The following is a 15,638-nucleotide window of genomic DNA, read 5'->3' as shown; positions in this document are numbered from 1 at the left end:
CAAAAGACACTGTAGACTTGTTTCTATATTTGTATACATATATATTTGGCACAAATTATTGTGATTTAAAAAAAAAAAAAAAAAAAAAGCATTCTGTTGTCCATGACAAAAAAGTAACTGGAGCTCACATTCACTTAACCATCTTTTTTCCAAATTTGCCGTGTTTGTCCTTCTTGAACTTTCCATGCTGCATGTCCTTCTTCTTCTTCTTCTTCTGCTTTTCGAGTTGCAAACCTCCATTACTTGCTGCAGCATTTCCTGCGTCAAGTTTCCTCTTCTTGTCACTGGTGGGAATGGATTGAAAACAACAACATGCATTAGGGTACGGGGAGCTCACAAGTGCCTGTTACTGCATTCATGCTTGGATCAGTTTTTTTTTTTTTTAAACCGGAACCACATTTCAAATGACGAATATCCGATATGACTGCGTTCCTACTGAAACAATCTTCAAGAGCAGACCGAATTGCATGGAGACAACTCCACAGGCAGCGACAACACAGATATCAACTTTAATAAAAATATGAAATGTTATGTAGCTTTTATATGGCCTTGGCTGATTCTTCTCCCCCCCCCCCACTGATTTAAACTTCCGCATTAGTTCACTCAGTCTTGTCAGCATTCCACACCCCTGACCGGAGAGCCTATGATTTTGCACATCTTATCGATTTCATAGTTTGGCTTTCTAGGAATACCGGCATATTTGCAGTTCGGCATTCACTATTTTATTTTGGAACTGATCATCCTGTCTTCATTGAAAAATTCATGTAGGATTCACGGGTTTTTGTGCCAAGGTCCAAACAACAAAGTATAACATGTTGTGGCATCTTGTTGCCAAGATACAGTGTTGATGTGAATTGTGGAGCTTAATTGAGACCCATCTTGTGCCGTCTGGGTGTCAGGGAACTGTGCTAGTGAGTTGAGGAGTTTCATTTAGACAAATTGTGCTTTATCACCCTTTTGTGTCATGTTGGTGCTAAGGAACAACATTGAGTCCCTTCATTCAGACAAAACAAGTGCTTTGCTGCCATCTTGTGGCCCCTTGGTACCCAGAAGTACATACTTATGTCTAAATCAGGTGAATTTCATTTAGACAAGTGGTCCTCTGTAGCCATTAATTATTTGCAGATTTTAGTGAGAATTTGTTTTATAGCAGGTGTTTTTGTTTTAAAGCAGACAGGAGAAAAGCGAGTGTGTGGGAGTGTCAATCCAGCCATCAATCTTCTGCACCGTGGGTCAGCTATCTTCGGGGGAGAGGCGGGGTAGAGCCTGAACTAATCACCAGCCAATCGCAACTTTTATAGTATAATCTTTTTTTAAAGATCTCTCTGTATCATCGATTAATATCTCATGGAGGGCTGGGACGTAAAACCTAAAAATTAACGGGCCTCACTACTTGGATGTCACGTTGGCGAGGTATCTATTCAATATGGGTTTTTACAGTGCACTGGCGTTTGCAAATAATCTGATGTAAAGAAATCCCACTGCATGCATTGATGTTGCTACGGCGATTATCAATCGTGTCATTTAAGCCTCTTTACAGGACACACAGTGTTACTCTTTACTGCACCTTTTAATGCTGACCATCGCCGTGTTCCCAGCTTTCTTCAGCACCTCATTCCATTCCTCATCACGTCCGCGGATTTTGTACCTGGAAAGGCAGGTTTTAGCTCACGTCTCTCTTGTTATTTCTCACATGGGCTGAGATGTGCCATACTTACTCCTCTAAGTCAAGTTCCATCACTTTCTCTTTATCCCGCTTGTGTTTCTCCTCAAACTCCTTTGCTGCCTCGTTCTGACAAAAGAGGCACCTATTTTCACTTTTGGAAATAATAGTAATGTGCGCGGTTGTCAACTAGTTGACATCTGCATGACACTAGTTCTACTGGTAAAGTACTAGATGTTAAGTAGATTTTTAGGTTTACTATTCGTTCTGGTCGCACACCGTGCAGTTGTCAACAAGTACATAGGTAGGTTACTGACCAATCACAGCGCTTTCTGACTTGCTACATGGTAAATATTATAATATTTGTGAGACATTTGCATGAAATACAAATGAAACTTACCAAATCTTCGTGAAGGCTTCGGGCGGTTGGTTCCATGGTGACATCTTTAGTTGTTGCCATCTCTGCTTCAATGGCCTTTTCTTGGATACTGGTAAAAACCTACAACAAACAAGTGGTCCTCAAAAAATTTAAAATAAAGTGAACTCTAAATATATACGTATATATATTTCGCTGTTCAACGTTATAAAATGTGTACCGAATTGACCTACCGAAATAACTTCTGCTTTCCATGATAATAAACTAAGTTTCAAGTATCTCGCCTGTGATGCTGGTGAACTTACTTGCACAAATTTGCGCACGAGGCGGTTGAAGAGGCCCATGAGTTGCGAGCTCGGAAGGTCCAACTCCTTTTCCAACTGCTCCACCGTTTTGTGCTGCAGTCCGAGGCCCAGCAGAATTGCCTGCAAAACAGGAACCCTACGTGACGAAAACGGGATGATTGTTGACCCCACCCACCAACCCATATTTAGTTTATAGATGGGGTAAAAAAGTTTTACATTTTTTGCTTTTATCTAGGTGTCAAAATACCATTTACATTACAGTGTGTGGGAGAACAGTTTTGTGGTTTATTTTGGTTTTCTTTTTTACAGTGCTTATGATATCCATTGTCTTGTATTGACCTAAAGTGTGTCCAATTTGTTAGGATAAAAAAAACAAAAAGTCAACACTGCGTTATTTATCAATCATCTGAATATGATATTGTCCCACCTGCTGTTGTTAACACGCTTCATTAATGCATCTTGTTGAGGTCCTGTAACTGACAACTGACTTAATAGCAAGTCAGTGCCTAATTGCTACAGAGGCTAAGGAGGAAGTTAACTTCTCAATGTACTTATTTTTGTGACGCGCCACCAGAGTACAGATAACATTTTGTCATGTTATGGAAGCTGGTCGGTCACAGATGCACTCAAATGGCTAACGGCTGTCATTGTCCACATTGAAGGAACACTCTGTGCAAACATAAAACGGCTCTCTCATCCTTGTACGGCACATAAGAGGAAAACATACAGCGGAGTTAACTGCAGCCTGACTTTTTTTTTTTTAAACTGCAGCACGCTGCCTCTCACACAGAGCTGCTGCTCGGCCACACAAGGGCCCACACACTCTACTTCCGAGTTTACCGGACAACACCGGGTGTGTGAATAATTGAAAAAAAAAAGTGGTGAAACTGGACGAGAGTTTCTTTTTTTTTTTTTGAGTAAAATAGGTCTGGTCTGAAGCCAAAGTAGAAAGTGCAGGATGAGATGGTGTCTAATGTTAAAATTCCACCTTGGCACAGCCTGATCGAGGACGAAAGCACAGACGATACAGTGCATAAATAGATAATTCTGTATTTTAAATATAGGATGCAACATAACATTAACCCTAAAACTGTTTGGGAGCATCATTATGCTTTTAACATGCATTGCGAAAGATATTCTGCAAGCAATAATTCAGTTTCACACCAAGAAAAACAGACAGGGATATCATTGTGGGTTAAAAAAAAAATGAAACAAAGTTGGAAGCGACATTTCAAATTTATAGTTCATAGTTGGCTTGGTATGTATTTGTTTATTGTAACTTATATTTATTTTTCTCTTTTTTTTTGTTTGTTGACATTTTCAATGTAGGTTTGCAAAAACACAAAATTTTTCTTAAAAATGTTCTGATGGGAATGTAATGTGAACCTTTTTAATGAGCCACGTGACTTCAATGGATGACACTGATTGACCACTGTCCATACGTCTGTTGTTGCTAGCAGTGGTCAAAAGGAGCGCTCACGGGCTTCGTGTGTTTGCTCAGACACGTAAAAAAATTAGAGGGAACATTGATTACAGGTGGTTAGAACATTATCATTTAATCAAACTATTTCACTATTCAATGTCAGGATCGCTCCCTAGCTCTCCCAACAAACTAAAATATACGCACAGCGTGAAACTTGGCACATGAATTTTCTTTGTTTTATGAGGTGCAAAAGCCATTTTAAACCCCATGATGAAATTTCTATGAATCAGACATTTTTCCCTATATTAATCAGCCAGGCGACGGTTTGTAACCCCCAAGATGCCTAAGTCGAGGTACCACTGCCCTCCCTTAAAGCTTTCCTATTTAGACAGCTTCGGTGGCATTTTATGGCGTTTCAGAGAGAACACAAAATGTGAGAATTACAATTTTCACCATATAGCTGGGGAAAGGTTCCACGAGGGGGAAGAAAAAAAAAAAAAGGAAAATTAGTGTGTCAATAGTGAAGCGCACATTTGTGTTCTTGACAATGTGAGGAGGCGACTTACACACTGCGCCGCTGACAGAGAGACGTCACCCAGCTGTTTGAGGAAGAACAAGCGCCCCACGGTTGGGACCAGGTCCATGATGAGGTGGTAGTCCACCATGCTGCGCGAGTACAACTCCAGACGCCTGAGGTCGTACGGGCTGAAGTGGACCGCCAGCTCCGAGGCGCACAGAGCTGCGAAAAGCGGGAGGAGACGAGTGAGCTCAGAGAGGACACCGCGAAGAGCTCACGTGTCGACCTACTGCTCATGGCCTCCTTGGTGCTCTTGTTCTGCAGGATGCTGAGCGCCAGGCTCGGGGTGAAGCTGCCGAACTGGTAGGAGAGCAGGGACATGAAGCGCCTGCGGAAATCTGAACCACGCAAGAAGGCTCAGCGGGGATATTAAATAAGATGAAGGTGACAAAAAGGGGATGAACGTTGACCTTTCCAAAATGCAGACAACCACTGGCTCTGCTCCTCTTCACTGATCAGCTCTTTCACCATCACGCATGAGTGCTCTCCGGTCAGGTCATTCTTCCGACACACAGACCAAATGCAAACTCAACATACCTAATTATTCAAACAACCTTCTAATACATCATGTCAGTTAGTCACTCACACACACATAAATATGACTTTATTCATGGCACGGTGTCCGACTGCTTAGGTCCCAATACTTTAGTATGAATGAGATGTCTTTATGATCAACTTCATTAAATTCAGAACATCATCTCTCTTACTGTAGTCAATAATCACAAAAATTGGAGACTTAATTATTGTGATCAAATTTAGTACCATGGGCATTTCCTCCACCTGTAAATAGAGACTAGCTTTCCATACTTACAGGTGTCTGCCTCAAGTAGACTGGCGTATAACCTGCTTTCTTCCAGAATCTGCCAATAAAAAAAAAAAAAAAAAAAAAAAAAGACATTTCATTTAAGAACGTCTCTATTGACTTTGCTGTGCTTCTTTCAAAATGAAGGGTTCTCACTTCAATAGCTGAGGTGTGAGTCCGTAAGAAACCCCGAGATAGTCCAGTCGCTCTGCTCTCCTCTCGCTCAGCTTCAGCAGCAGTGGTGGGAGCTCCTTGCGAGGCGTCACCACCTCCTCCAGTAACGTGACAGCCTGAGACCACATCCATGCCATTTATGAGTCGTTATTTTATTATTATCATTTTTTAATTACAGTCAAAGTGTTGCAAAATCCTGTCAATTTTCATACTTGGAAGCTTTCCGAAATGAAAGGTATTTTAATGCCCCCGCATCTGGGCAAGGAGAACTTTCTATTTTCCAGGAGGTCTGCTAATGACAAAACCAAATGTCTATCTTTATGCTTGAAAATTATAACTTTTACCATTACATGACCCTCAAGTCCAGTGACTTCCCATTAGATCCCATCTATTTACAGCGTTTCCAATTTGACATAGTCCCAAGATGAACTTCCCATGGAAAATTACCAGAAACATTCCACCCATATATGACCCAAAGTTAGTAAAGTTAGTGCTTTTTATACCTCACTGCTGACTGTAGTGATTTCTTTGTGCTGGGGGTCTGTGGTCTCATCCATGGTGGGGAACTTGCCCTCATAGTACATCTGGAGCAACTGGAGCACTCGGGACCCATAGCCCATCTGGTGAACACACAAGATCTATGGTTGCTTAAACTGCACGAATTTAAGTGTGAGAACACCATGAGAACAGCTTCTACTCTTCTCGGAAGACTTTTGTCTGTTTTCATTGGTTAGGCCACTAATGTTGGGAGTTTGACGGGGCCCTTCTGCACCAGAATGTTCTTATTTGAATTTAAACACAAACGAGGGATTAACATTTAGTGATATTTACCGTAATTCCCGGCACCTGATTATAAGCCTCGGTACATACTCGGAGCATTAGCATTGTCTGTCTACCGAGGCTTACAACCAGGTGCGGTAAGGCTAGCGGCGCATCGCCGCATAAACCGCAGGGTTGAAAGCGTGTGAAAAAGGTCGCGGCTTGTAGGCTGTTACGGTAAAGTCATTTACTGTAGAAAACTTTAGGAGGCTATTTATTTGTTGAGTTTTCATTTAACGCGCTGCTGAACGAGGGCACTCCCCACACTTTTTGTTAACATTTTAAAACAAATATGACGCCCAAAATAAATAAATGAACAACATGGTGCAAATCTGAGAAGTTGTTCAACAAAATAGAGTTAAGCGTGAGGGTTTGTAGTTTTCAAAACAATGATACCGATATACCAGTTACACGGTGCTTTGATGACTATTAGTCGGAATTGGCCCTGAAAGAACCGTCGTGACACATCTCTAATTTGGGCTTTAATTAACCTGACCTGTTGTTATTTTCCTTTTGGCTTGTCCAGTCTCCCAAAATCTGGTAGATGGCAAAGAGGATGCTGGTGGTTCTTGTCAGACCTTTATTGTGATAACCACCATGAAAACATCCGAGCGACCCCTGCTGAGTGATGAACACCTCACGTGTTCGGAGAATTGCCTCAACAAAACTAACACCAGACTCAGGACAGAGCACCTTTTGTTTGAAGCCACCCACTTTTCCAGTGAGCAAAAGTATTGGGACAGACGTGATTAAATTAATTTAAAGTAAATAACCTATTATTTGGTGGCATAACTAACTTGCAACAATCTAGGTGTGGAAAAACTTGTTCCGTCATTCCCAAAATGACCTTGGCTGTATTAGCGCAAAAGGGTTCTTTTACTAAATACTCAGCAAATAGCCTGAATACATTTGCCTGTGTGATATTTCAATTTATCGTCAGACAATCTATTGTCTTACCCCTTGATAGTCTGGATTTACAGCAATCCGCACCACTCGGCCTCCAGACAGGCTACCAAAGTCAGGATCTTGGAACTGTAGGCAAAAGGATCAATGGGCGCTCATTGTGCTCTTTTAATGTGCAGGAATTCCCCCCAAAAAAAAAGACAACTTTATGATCCGGTTTCTGAGCACCTGTTCTGAGACAGTCCATGGAATGAGGTCACCTGAGGCTTTCCTCCCTCTAGAAAGGCTGTTGAGGACAGACTGTCGGGATATTTCGCCCTCCAGACACACCTGCAAATTCCCACAGAGTAAATCACGCAAGGAGATGTTGAGTGACGTGCGTGTGAAAATATTTTTTAAGTGGATAGGTAAGGAGTTCCATTTCTACTGGAGTGATAGAATGACACAAAATCAAAGAGCACAACAATCTGGTAAACAACAATACCGCACACCAAACCTAAAAATACAATACTATGCACATAATTAACTAACAATAAGACACAATTGTGCAGTGGCACCGTTACTCAGGGATTGCTGTAGTCTTGAGTTTCCAAGGTGCCCTGTTGGACCCTGGAGCTCACGATATCACAAACAACTTAAAGATAGTTTCATAAAAACACAGTGCAACATAAAAGTAACCATGAATGTGACAACTAAACAAGGCACACAGTCAACAAACTTCTGCTAACATAAACACACAAAATGATAAGGATTAGCACCCAAGGTCTAGAATAATGTAGTACGAGTAATCCTAAACACGAGCCACATCATGATGATAAACATACGACCGTTTCCTTGGAACGGTGCACACATGACATGCTGCTCTGGTCCCTTTCCGTGTGTTCTCAAAGTCCTACCTGCACCACAGCGAGGACTTCGGGCAGCGAGTTCTGCGTGGGGGGAACGGGCGGGAGAAGACAGAAGAGGTGATGGGCCGGCGCGTCAGACAACATCTGCAAGTCGTTGGGGGAATTCTGCAGGCGGAACATGTTGAGTCAGCAAGTGAACAGAAGAAGAAATTAAGAACCAGAAGCAGCTTAAGGTCTCACCTTGTAGTGGGACGCCACGTAGAGGGCCATCAGCCTCTGCAGGAAGGCTTCGGATGCCTTGTGGTAGCAAAACAATGTGTCTCGGTTCACATAATATCTAAACTCGGGTTGTCAAGTTTACAACGGTCATTCCATCTCAATCAATTAAGTATCTAAATCTCACAAAGCGACAGGTTTTTGACAGTCGGCATGTGGAACTGCCTATAAATGCGCAATAAATGAGACCCATAAATGAGCACTTCTTTCAATAAGGATACAGGTCACAGTTTTGCGGAAGAGGACAACCAGAGATGAGTCTAGGAATATTTAGGCAGTCCAGGCAGAGCAGCTCATTGAGCCACTTCTCCACCGCATCACCCGCTGCGTACCGAATGGACTCGTGCAGGCTTACTTCGTGGAGGCTGCGAGCTGGACAGGGAGCCAAGAGACAAGTCAGACACACGCTAGAATGAGAACATTAAAATGGCTGCCGTAGCGTACGGTACAGCTCATACCCGCTGCTAGCCTGGCTGTGCTGACGCTCCTGTTCTCGGCTGACATGTTCTGTTGGCTCTGTGCGCTCTGCTGTCTCAACTGCTGAATCAGCTTGAGGGAGAGGGAACGGCCAGTGCCTTCATAGCTGCACAGCACAGCCAACAAGAAGTAACTCAGAAGGCACATTTGTCCAATGCAAATAAAAAAATACAATAAAAAAAGAATGATAATAAATTGAAAAGAAACACAAAAAAAGACTTAGAATCATGGCTTTGTTGGACACAGTCCGAGAACTATTCATTCGACAAGATGGTTATTATTGGGGCAATACATTGAAAACAATGTTGAGAGACAAAGTATTAGGAATAGCTTGAAGTACAATGCAGTCCAACATAAGAGTTGTTAGCCAAATTTCAGACTTGCTGAGAAAAATTTAAGGCCTCTCTTTCACTAAATATGATTGATTGATGTGGGCTCAATCTTACATCCCAATATACATGAGACATTTTGTGATATTTACATTATACATACTAACAAGTACATTTAAAAAAAAAAAACATTCATGGTAGGGTCAGTGAAAACCGTCTAGAAGTGTGAATTTGAGCGGGCATGTTTGCACAGGATGCTTAAAACAGTTCTTGCAGCGGTTGCATGTGGATGCAAATGGGTAGAAAAATTCTACACAGCCTATTTAAATTTGCTTGTTTCTTTGATAATAAAACTGAAAACAATAAATCCTTTCAAATCTTTTTCCATGATTTTGACCCCTCTGTAACCGGTACAATTCAGTTGGGGAAGAAAATTTCAACAGGGGAAATATAATCAAACAACTTGGTTGTACAAGTTTGCACACCCGCTTATAGGCTAGGCTGTGTCACATTCAAACTCATGTTGAATGGGGGGGGTCACTACACACACCTTTTTAAGTGGCTCTGATGAACCCCAAATAAACTTCCAATCCTCTAACAGGCTTTTCCCCACATTTTGTTTGCTTTATAGGAGAAGAATGTTCATAATTCCCCCCATATTGACTGGAGGCATAGTATGCTTTGAGTGATGTGCAGTGTTGTGTTTGTGCCAAACGTACCTTTTGGAATTACAACCAAAAAGTTAACACACACATTTTCTCACATGTACATATATGGGAGATTTGATTATGGTCTGGGCCGGCACAGTGGATCAGCTGGAAAGCGTTGGCCTCACAGTTCTGAGGTCCCAGGTTCGATCCCGGACCCGCCTGTGTGGAGTTTACATGTTCTCCCCGTATCTGCGTGGGTTTTGTCTGGGCACTCCGGTTTCCTCCCACATCCCAATAACATGCAACATTATTTGGAAACTCTAAATTGCCCCTAGGTGTGATTGTGAGTGCAGTCTGTTGTCTCAATGTGCCCTGAGATCGGCTGGCAACCAGTTCACGGTGTACCCCGCCTCTTGCCCGTTGACAGCTGGCATAGGATCCAGCACTCCCTGCGACCCTTGTGAGGATAAGCGACTAAGAAGATGGATGGATAGATGGATGGATGGACTGATAAAACTAAGGTTGAGCCACTTGGGCAAAATTCCAAAAAGGTATGATCGGCACAAACAATACTTGGCACCAAAAGAACACCATCCCTAAAAGTATCATGTATCATGCTTTGAAGCTGTTTTTCATCAACTGGAACTAGATTCTTAATAAAGGTGGGGGGAATTATAAACAGTTCTAAATAGCAGTCGGTGTCAGCAAAAAAAAAAAAAAAAAAAAAAGCTTCTGCAAGAAAGCAAATAAACGTCAGGAAAAGACAACTAAAATAGCTGAAGTTTATATGCGGTTAGTAAGATGCACTGTAAATTGTGGTGTGTGCTGACTTCAATTGAACGGGACTGATTTGAACAGGGGTGTGTAGACTTACTACATCAACTACATATTATGTGTAGCTAATCTAGTCTGTAAATGATCAACACATTCAGGTAAAATGTACTAACCCATTGATGGTGGAGGCCATGAAAACCAGATACGGTCCCAGCAGGTTCTTGACTAGAGGTAATGGGATGGCTGCAGCCTCATCCATAACCAGAAGTTCAGCCTGGCCCAGTTTGACAGCATCACCTGGATGGATATACTGGAGAACAAGGCGTTTGTGTATGTATACACACAAGAGAAACACACACACGCAGAACCGATATGGAAAACTGTTTTTACCTGAATGGTCTGCCTGTGCTCTTTATAGATGTTCACCCTCACGACCGCTTTGTTGAACTCTGGATTCAGCGACTGGATGATCTCGTAGTCCAAATGCTCCTGCATGAGAGAAAAAGGAAGTAAAACACCGGATGATAAACAAGTGACATGATGCACGTGTGCCTTACCTGATACTGGAGCGCATCGAAGCCTTTAAAGATGAACTCGAACATGGTGTGCAGATTGTCTGGGCTTGGGGATGTTACAAAGATGTTGGAGTAGCTGTAACCAACATCAGGTGTAAGTTAGGTTTGCCCTATTGTGTTGCTGGCGCAGCATTTTCATGTGATATATTTCCTGTTAACCATTCAAGTATTGCCCATTTTCCATGCTCAACTGGTTTATTCCTACCCAAAGGCCACAGCTCCCGCGACAGCCAGCCCCAACGCGGCAGATTTGCCTCGGCCACGAGCAGCCGTCAGTGCCACGGTGCTTCTCAGGGTCTTCTCCGAGATGGCTTCAATGAACTTTAGCACGGCTTTGGCCTGGAAAAGAACACGTCATTAGATGTTGGGAGGCTTCAAATTGCAATTATTCTGACACTCTTTTGGCACGATTCCCAATTGAACCACAATCTTCCAAAATCATATGCCCCCAGTGTCTCTCATGAGCCCTCAAAGGGATTATCTGTGTGCTTTTTTTTTTTTTTTTTTCTCTGGCTTAATTGATGTCTTCAACTTTAGGACATCTGCTTAAATGGATTTTGAATAGAGTGCCAGTCACCTGGTCCATGGTCTTGCAGTTATCCACCAAGACGCCTACTGGCTGAGTGTCCTGGAGAGTCTCTTTGAGGTCCTTAAGCTCCTGTTCTTTTGGAGACAAACCCTCCTCCTGAGACAGAAAATGAAAAAATGGTTGAGCTAAAGAGAACCAGCGAGCACCGTCTTTAATACGGGCACCTGTGTCTTTGGCGGCACTGGCTTGATGTTGGCCATGTGGCTGGAGATTGGCAGGATGTTGAGTTGGTCATCGATGACAACACAATTCTTGCAAGAGGCAAGGGACAGGATGAACCTACAAGTCGAAAAAAATGAACACTTTCACAGTTGCTGTAATATGTCCAAAATGTGAGCAGCATTTACCTCTCATTGAACCTTCCGATCACGTCCTGATGAGCCTCTGTTCTGTAGCGAGCGTGAACATCCTGCAAAAAAATAAAATTAAAAATTAAAAATAACACACTGTTTGGTTCAAATGAAACAAATGTTTTCATTCTCAAGCTGCACAATTCAGCGATGAGTCATGGTAGCGAGAACAGTTGGGAAAAAAAACCATGGAACTGAAACCCAAGATTGGAGTCAGGCCTCTTCTAAATGTGAATACAATTATGAAATGTGGCAGATATTTGCTGATGCAAGCGCACCAAAAATACACTGATTGGATATATGGTGTGTATTATGGGTACCCAACCTTGTACAATACAACAAATGTTTTTTGTGAAAAATACAGTGGAACGCTGTAAGTTACCCTTGTTAAAATAGGCACTTGTGACGGAAAAATTGAGGTCAAGAGAAATCATTTCAAAACATTTTCTACTATTATTGAGTACTGTACAACTCAATTTTAAATAGGGCCAAAGGACTAACAGAAAGGCGGCACGGCGGCTCAGCTGGTAAAGCGTTAGCGTCACAGGTCTGAGGTCTCGGGTTCAAATCCGGACCTGCCTGTGTGGAGTTTGCATGTTTTCCCCATGCCTGCGTGGGTTTTCTCCGGGCACTCCAGTTTCCTCCCACATCCCAAAAGCGTGCAATATTAATTGGACACTCTAAATTGCCCCTAGGCGTGATTGTAAGTGCGGCTGCTTGTCTCTGTGTGCCCTGTGATTGGCTGACAACCAGTTCAGGGTGTACCCTGCCTCCTGCCTGTTGACAGCTGCTCCAGCACTCCCCGCGACCCTCGTGAGGATAAGCAGCAAATAAATAGGATGGATGGACTAACAGAAATCAAACACTCCTCAAGATTTAGTCAAATGGAATTTTCGAATTGCAATTAAGGGCTGCAATTGTGTTATGTGACAGAAGAGTCTTCGCTAGGATGAAGGGCAAAGTTTAGAAAACAGTGGTGAGGCTGGCCATGATGTACGGATTAGAGGCGGTGGCACTGAAGAAACAACATGAGGCAGAACTCGAGGTAGCAGAAATGAAGATGTTGAGGTTCTCGCTCGGAGTGACCAGGTTGGATAGGATTAGAAATGAGCTAATTAGACGGGCAGCCAAAGTTGGATGTTTTGCAGACAAGGTTAGAGAGAGCAGACTTGGATGGTTTGAACATGTTCAGAGGCGAGGGAGTGAGTAGTACATTGGTAGAAGAGTGCTGAGGATGGAGCTCCCGGGCAAAAGAGCGAGAGGAAGACCAAAGAGAAGGTTGATGGATGTGGTGAGGGAAGACATGAGGGCAGTTGGGGTTAGAGGGGAAGATGCAGAAGATAGGCTAAAAAGGAAAAAGATGACACGCTGTGGCGACCCCTAACGGGACAAGCCGAAAGGAAAAGAAGAAGAAGAAGAATTAAGGGGTGCAATTAAAAAAAAGGAAACAAACAAAGCGACTGTAAACATGCCAAAAGAACACACTTCTCGTGACATCTTTCCTTACATATACTTGACATGGGATGTGTACACAATCACGTCTGGTCAACCTACGCATTAACAGGCACCAGCTGCAAGTCTGAAGTCCACCCAAACCATTGATACTAAACCATGATGGAAATATGGTATATTAGACTCACAAATCCTAATCACTGCTAATAATTACAGTTCAAATTAAAAAGGAATTGGGCCCTAGGACTGAACTTGACATCCTGCCTACGTGTGCAGAAGCAGAAAAACTTACCATGGTCATTGTGTACAGCTGCTTGAGGGAGTTCACCGTCCGTAATAGTATGACCACAATACCGCCGCCTTCAACTGTCTCAATAGTTCTGGCTAAGAGGTTAGGAGTGAGGGCTTCAAAGTCCTGTGCAACATCAAAAACAAAAACGAAAAGCTCTTGTCTCCATTTACAGTATTTGGGTAATACTGTACATGGAAAATGTCTGTAAGGACAAATGGACTCACTTGTAAAACACACATGCCAAAAGTGTTTCCCAGTATCTTGTGAGTCTCATTGTAGTAACAGTAGCGGATGTTAGTGGCAGCAACGAAGAGCTCAAAGGGGTCATCCTGATTCAGATTCAAGGTGCCCGTTTTTATTTTCTTCTGCAGCTGCTTCATACGTTTCTTGCGATTACTGCGTGAACACACACATAGTCAATTGTTAAAAGTATCAAACAAATAGGAAATAGAAAAGGATATGAAAAGGCACCTGCTGAAGCCAAGTTCTTTCTTATAGCACCACAATACAGACGGTCGTGCTCTGACGCTTGCTTTGGACAGCATGTGATGCAGAATGACCACCTGGATCATCAACCCAAATTCACTATTTTGCCGAGTGCCAATAACCTTAAATTCAGTTCAAGAATCAGAACATTACCTGATCTCGTCCACGATCTCCCACCACCACAAACATGGTGCGATGATGCTGGGCAACGCCATTCTCAATCTGGACACGAATGCGGTTGTCAACCTTCTTGCGCACAGTGGCCATTTTTTTCCTACTGGGAAAAAAATGCAGGGAGGACCCCACTCACTTAGGGACCAAAATGGGTAATATGTTGTGTTGTATGATGCGCTTCAGTCTTTTCGGGACATGGGATTAAATTGACGCGCTTCAACAAAAACAACAGAAATATCGTAATATATTTATATTACTCTCGAAAATATAATGAAGACAAACCTGTAGACTACAAAGAGGAGCAAGTCTGGAACAACACCGCGCTTTCAAGTAAAAACAAAACAAAAACAAAAGCACCCGTAGTGTATTTCTCATCACATTTTTAGAATTATGTAAAGCGGCAAACCTAAAAGCAGGGATTGGGAAAGTAGTCAAAAGTGATATAAGAGGATCGATCTTTAAGTAGCAATGGGCAGCAAATTTCTGCATCACATCATTGCGAGCGTGAACGAGTGTTCATTCACCGAATTCTAGCATGTGTCGGAATAAAAGACCATGTGAAACAATACAACCTAAACAACCTTTAAATCTAAACACAATATATCCCGTGTTACCTTGTATTACCTAACAGGTGTTAAAATTCCGCCAAACTCCAACCTTTACTTTAAACTAGTGTTGCCATCATGTTGTTGATATACTCACATGGAACAAGACGCGTTTCATGAAGGACCCCTTCGTTGACGTCATTTTCGTGCGACGTTGGTGCGACTCAGTCCTAGGTTCTTTTTTTTTTTTTTTTTTGAATGCACGTGCAGTTTTTATTTTTTTCATTACGGCGTTGGCGGCACGGTGGAACAGCTGTAGAGCGTTGGTCTCACAGTTCTGAGGACCGGAGTTCAAATCCCGTACCCCGCCTGTGTGGAGTTTGCACGCTCTCCCTATGCCCAAGCGAGGTTTGTCCGGATACTCCGGCTTACCCCCCACATCCCAAAAACACGCATAAAATGTAGACTCTAAATTGCCCCGAGGTGTGGTTGTGAGTGCGACTGTTATCCGTATCCATGTGCCCTGTGATCGGCTGGCACCCAGTTGAGGGTGTACCCCGCATCCTGCCCGATGACAGCTGGGATAGGCTCCAGCACTCCCGCGACCCTCGTGAGGATAAGCGGCTCAGAAAATGGATCGATTGCTGTGTCTAACTAGATTTCCTTTTCCACGTTGGGACGTTTTGTACGTATGAAATTCGATTCGCCACGAGGGGCACTAATTCATTCTTGACTGGGAGGTTTTCAAAGCATTACGGAGTCAGTAGTGGATGTGGATT

The 15,638-nt window shown here is 42.8% G+C and overlaps 1 protein-coding gene across 6 annotated transcripts; it reads right to left on the bottom strand.

Annotated features, from left to right (window-relative positions):
* Positions 1–117: 117 nt before the first annotated feature.
* On the bottom strand, positions 118–15,103 carry nat10 (N-acetyltransferase 10). Of its 6 annotated transcripts, none has more exons than XM_061822076.1 (29): positions 15,017–15,103; positions 14,294–14,417; positions 14,126–14,217; positions 13,879–14,050; positions 13,655–13,777; positions 11,908–11,969; positions 11,725–11,839; positions 11,549–11,656; positions 11,177–11,310; positions 10,954–11,047; positions 10,787–10,885; positions 10,570–10,706; positions 8,625–8,749; positions 8,388–8,538; positions 8,131–8,227; positions 7,939–8,055; positions 7,271–7,372; positions 7,097–7,171; positions 5,824–5,940; positions 5,303–5,436; positions 5,156–5,204; positions 4,755–4,845; positions 4,575–4,682; positions 4,334–4,506; positions 2,345–2,464; positions 2,064–2,162; positions 1,719–1,792; positions 1,568–1,648; positions 118–284 (listed from the first exon to the last, which is right to left on the bottom strand). In XM_061822076.1, exons 2-29 carry the CDS (start codon positions 14,405–14,407, stop codon positions 131–133), a joined length of 3,117 nt encoding a protein of 1,038 aa, XP_061678060.1. In that variant the 5' UTR covers positions 14,408–14,417; positions 15,017–15,103; the 3' UTR covers positions 118–130. The 6 variants fall into 6 exon arrangements, with proteins under 6 accessions (XP_061678060.1, XP_061678057.1, XP_061678059.1 ...); XM_061822073.1 differs by having other exon boundaries at positions 14,294–14,414; positions 15,017–15,091; XM_061822075.1 differs by having other exon boundaries at positions 14,929–15,022.
* Between the last annotated feature and the right edge of the window lie 535 nt (positions 15,104–15,638).

This window comes from Syngnathoides biaculeatus, chromosome 6 (assembly GCF_019802595.1).
Source record: "Syngnathoides biaculeatus isolate LvHL_M chromosome 6, ASM1980259v1, whole genome shotgun sequence".
NCBI lineage: Eukaryota > Metazoa > Chordata > Actinopteri > Syngnathiformes > Syngnathidae > Syngnathoides > Syngnathoides biaculeatus.
Note: the sequence above shows the minus strand (reverse complement) of the source record. Positions and strands in the feature narration are given on the sequence as shown.

Excerpts from the sequence above, each read along its gene's own strand:
- nat10 (XM_061822073.1), bottom strand. Across the intron at positions 11,048-11,176 it reads GCGGGAGCTGTGGCCTTTGG|CTACTCCAACATCTTTGTAA; the intron begins GTAGGAATAAAC and ends TGTTGGTTACAG. Across the intron at positions 8,056-8,130 it reads ACGTGGCGTCCCACTACAAG|AATTCCCCCAACGACTTGCA; the intron begins GTGAGACCTTAA and ends TTCCGCCTGCAG.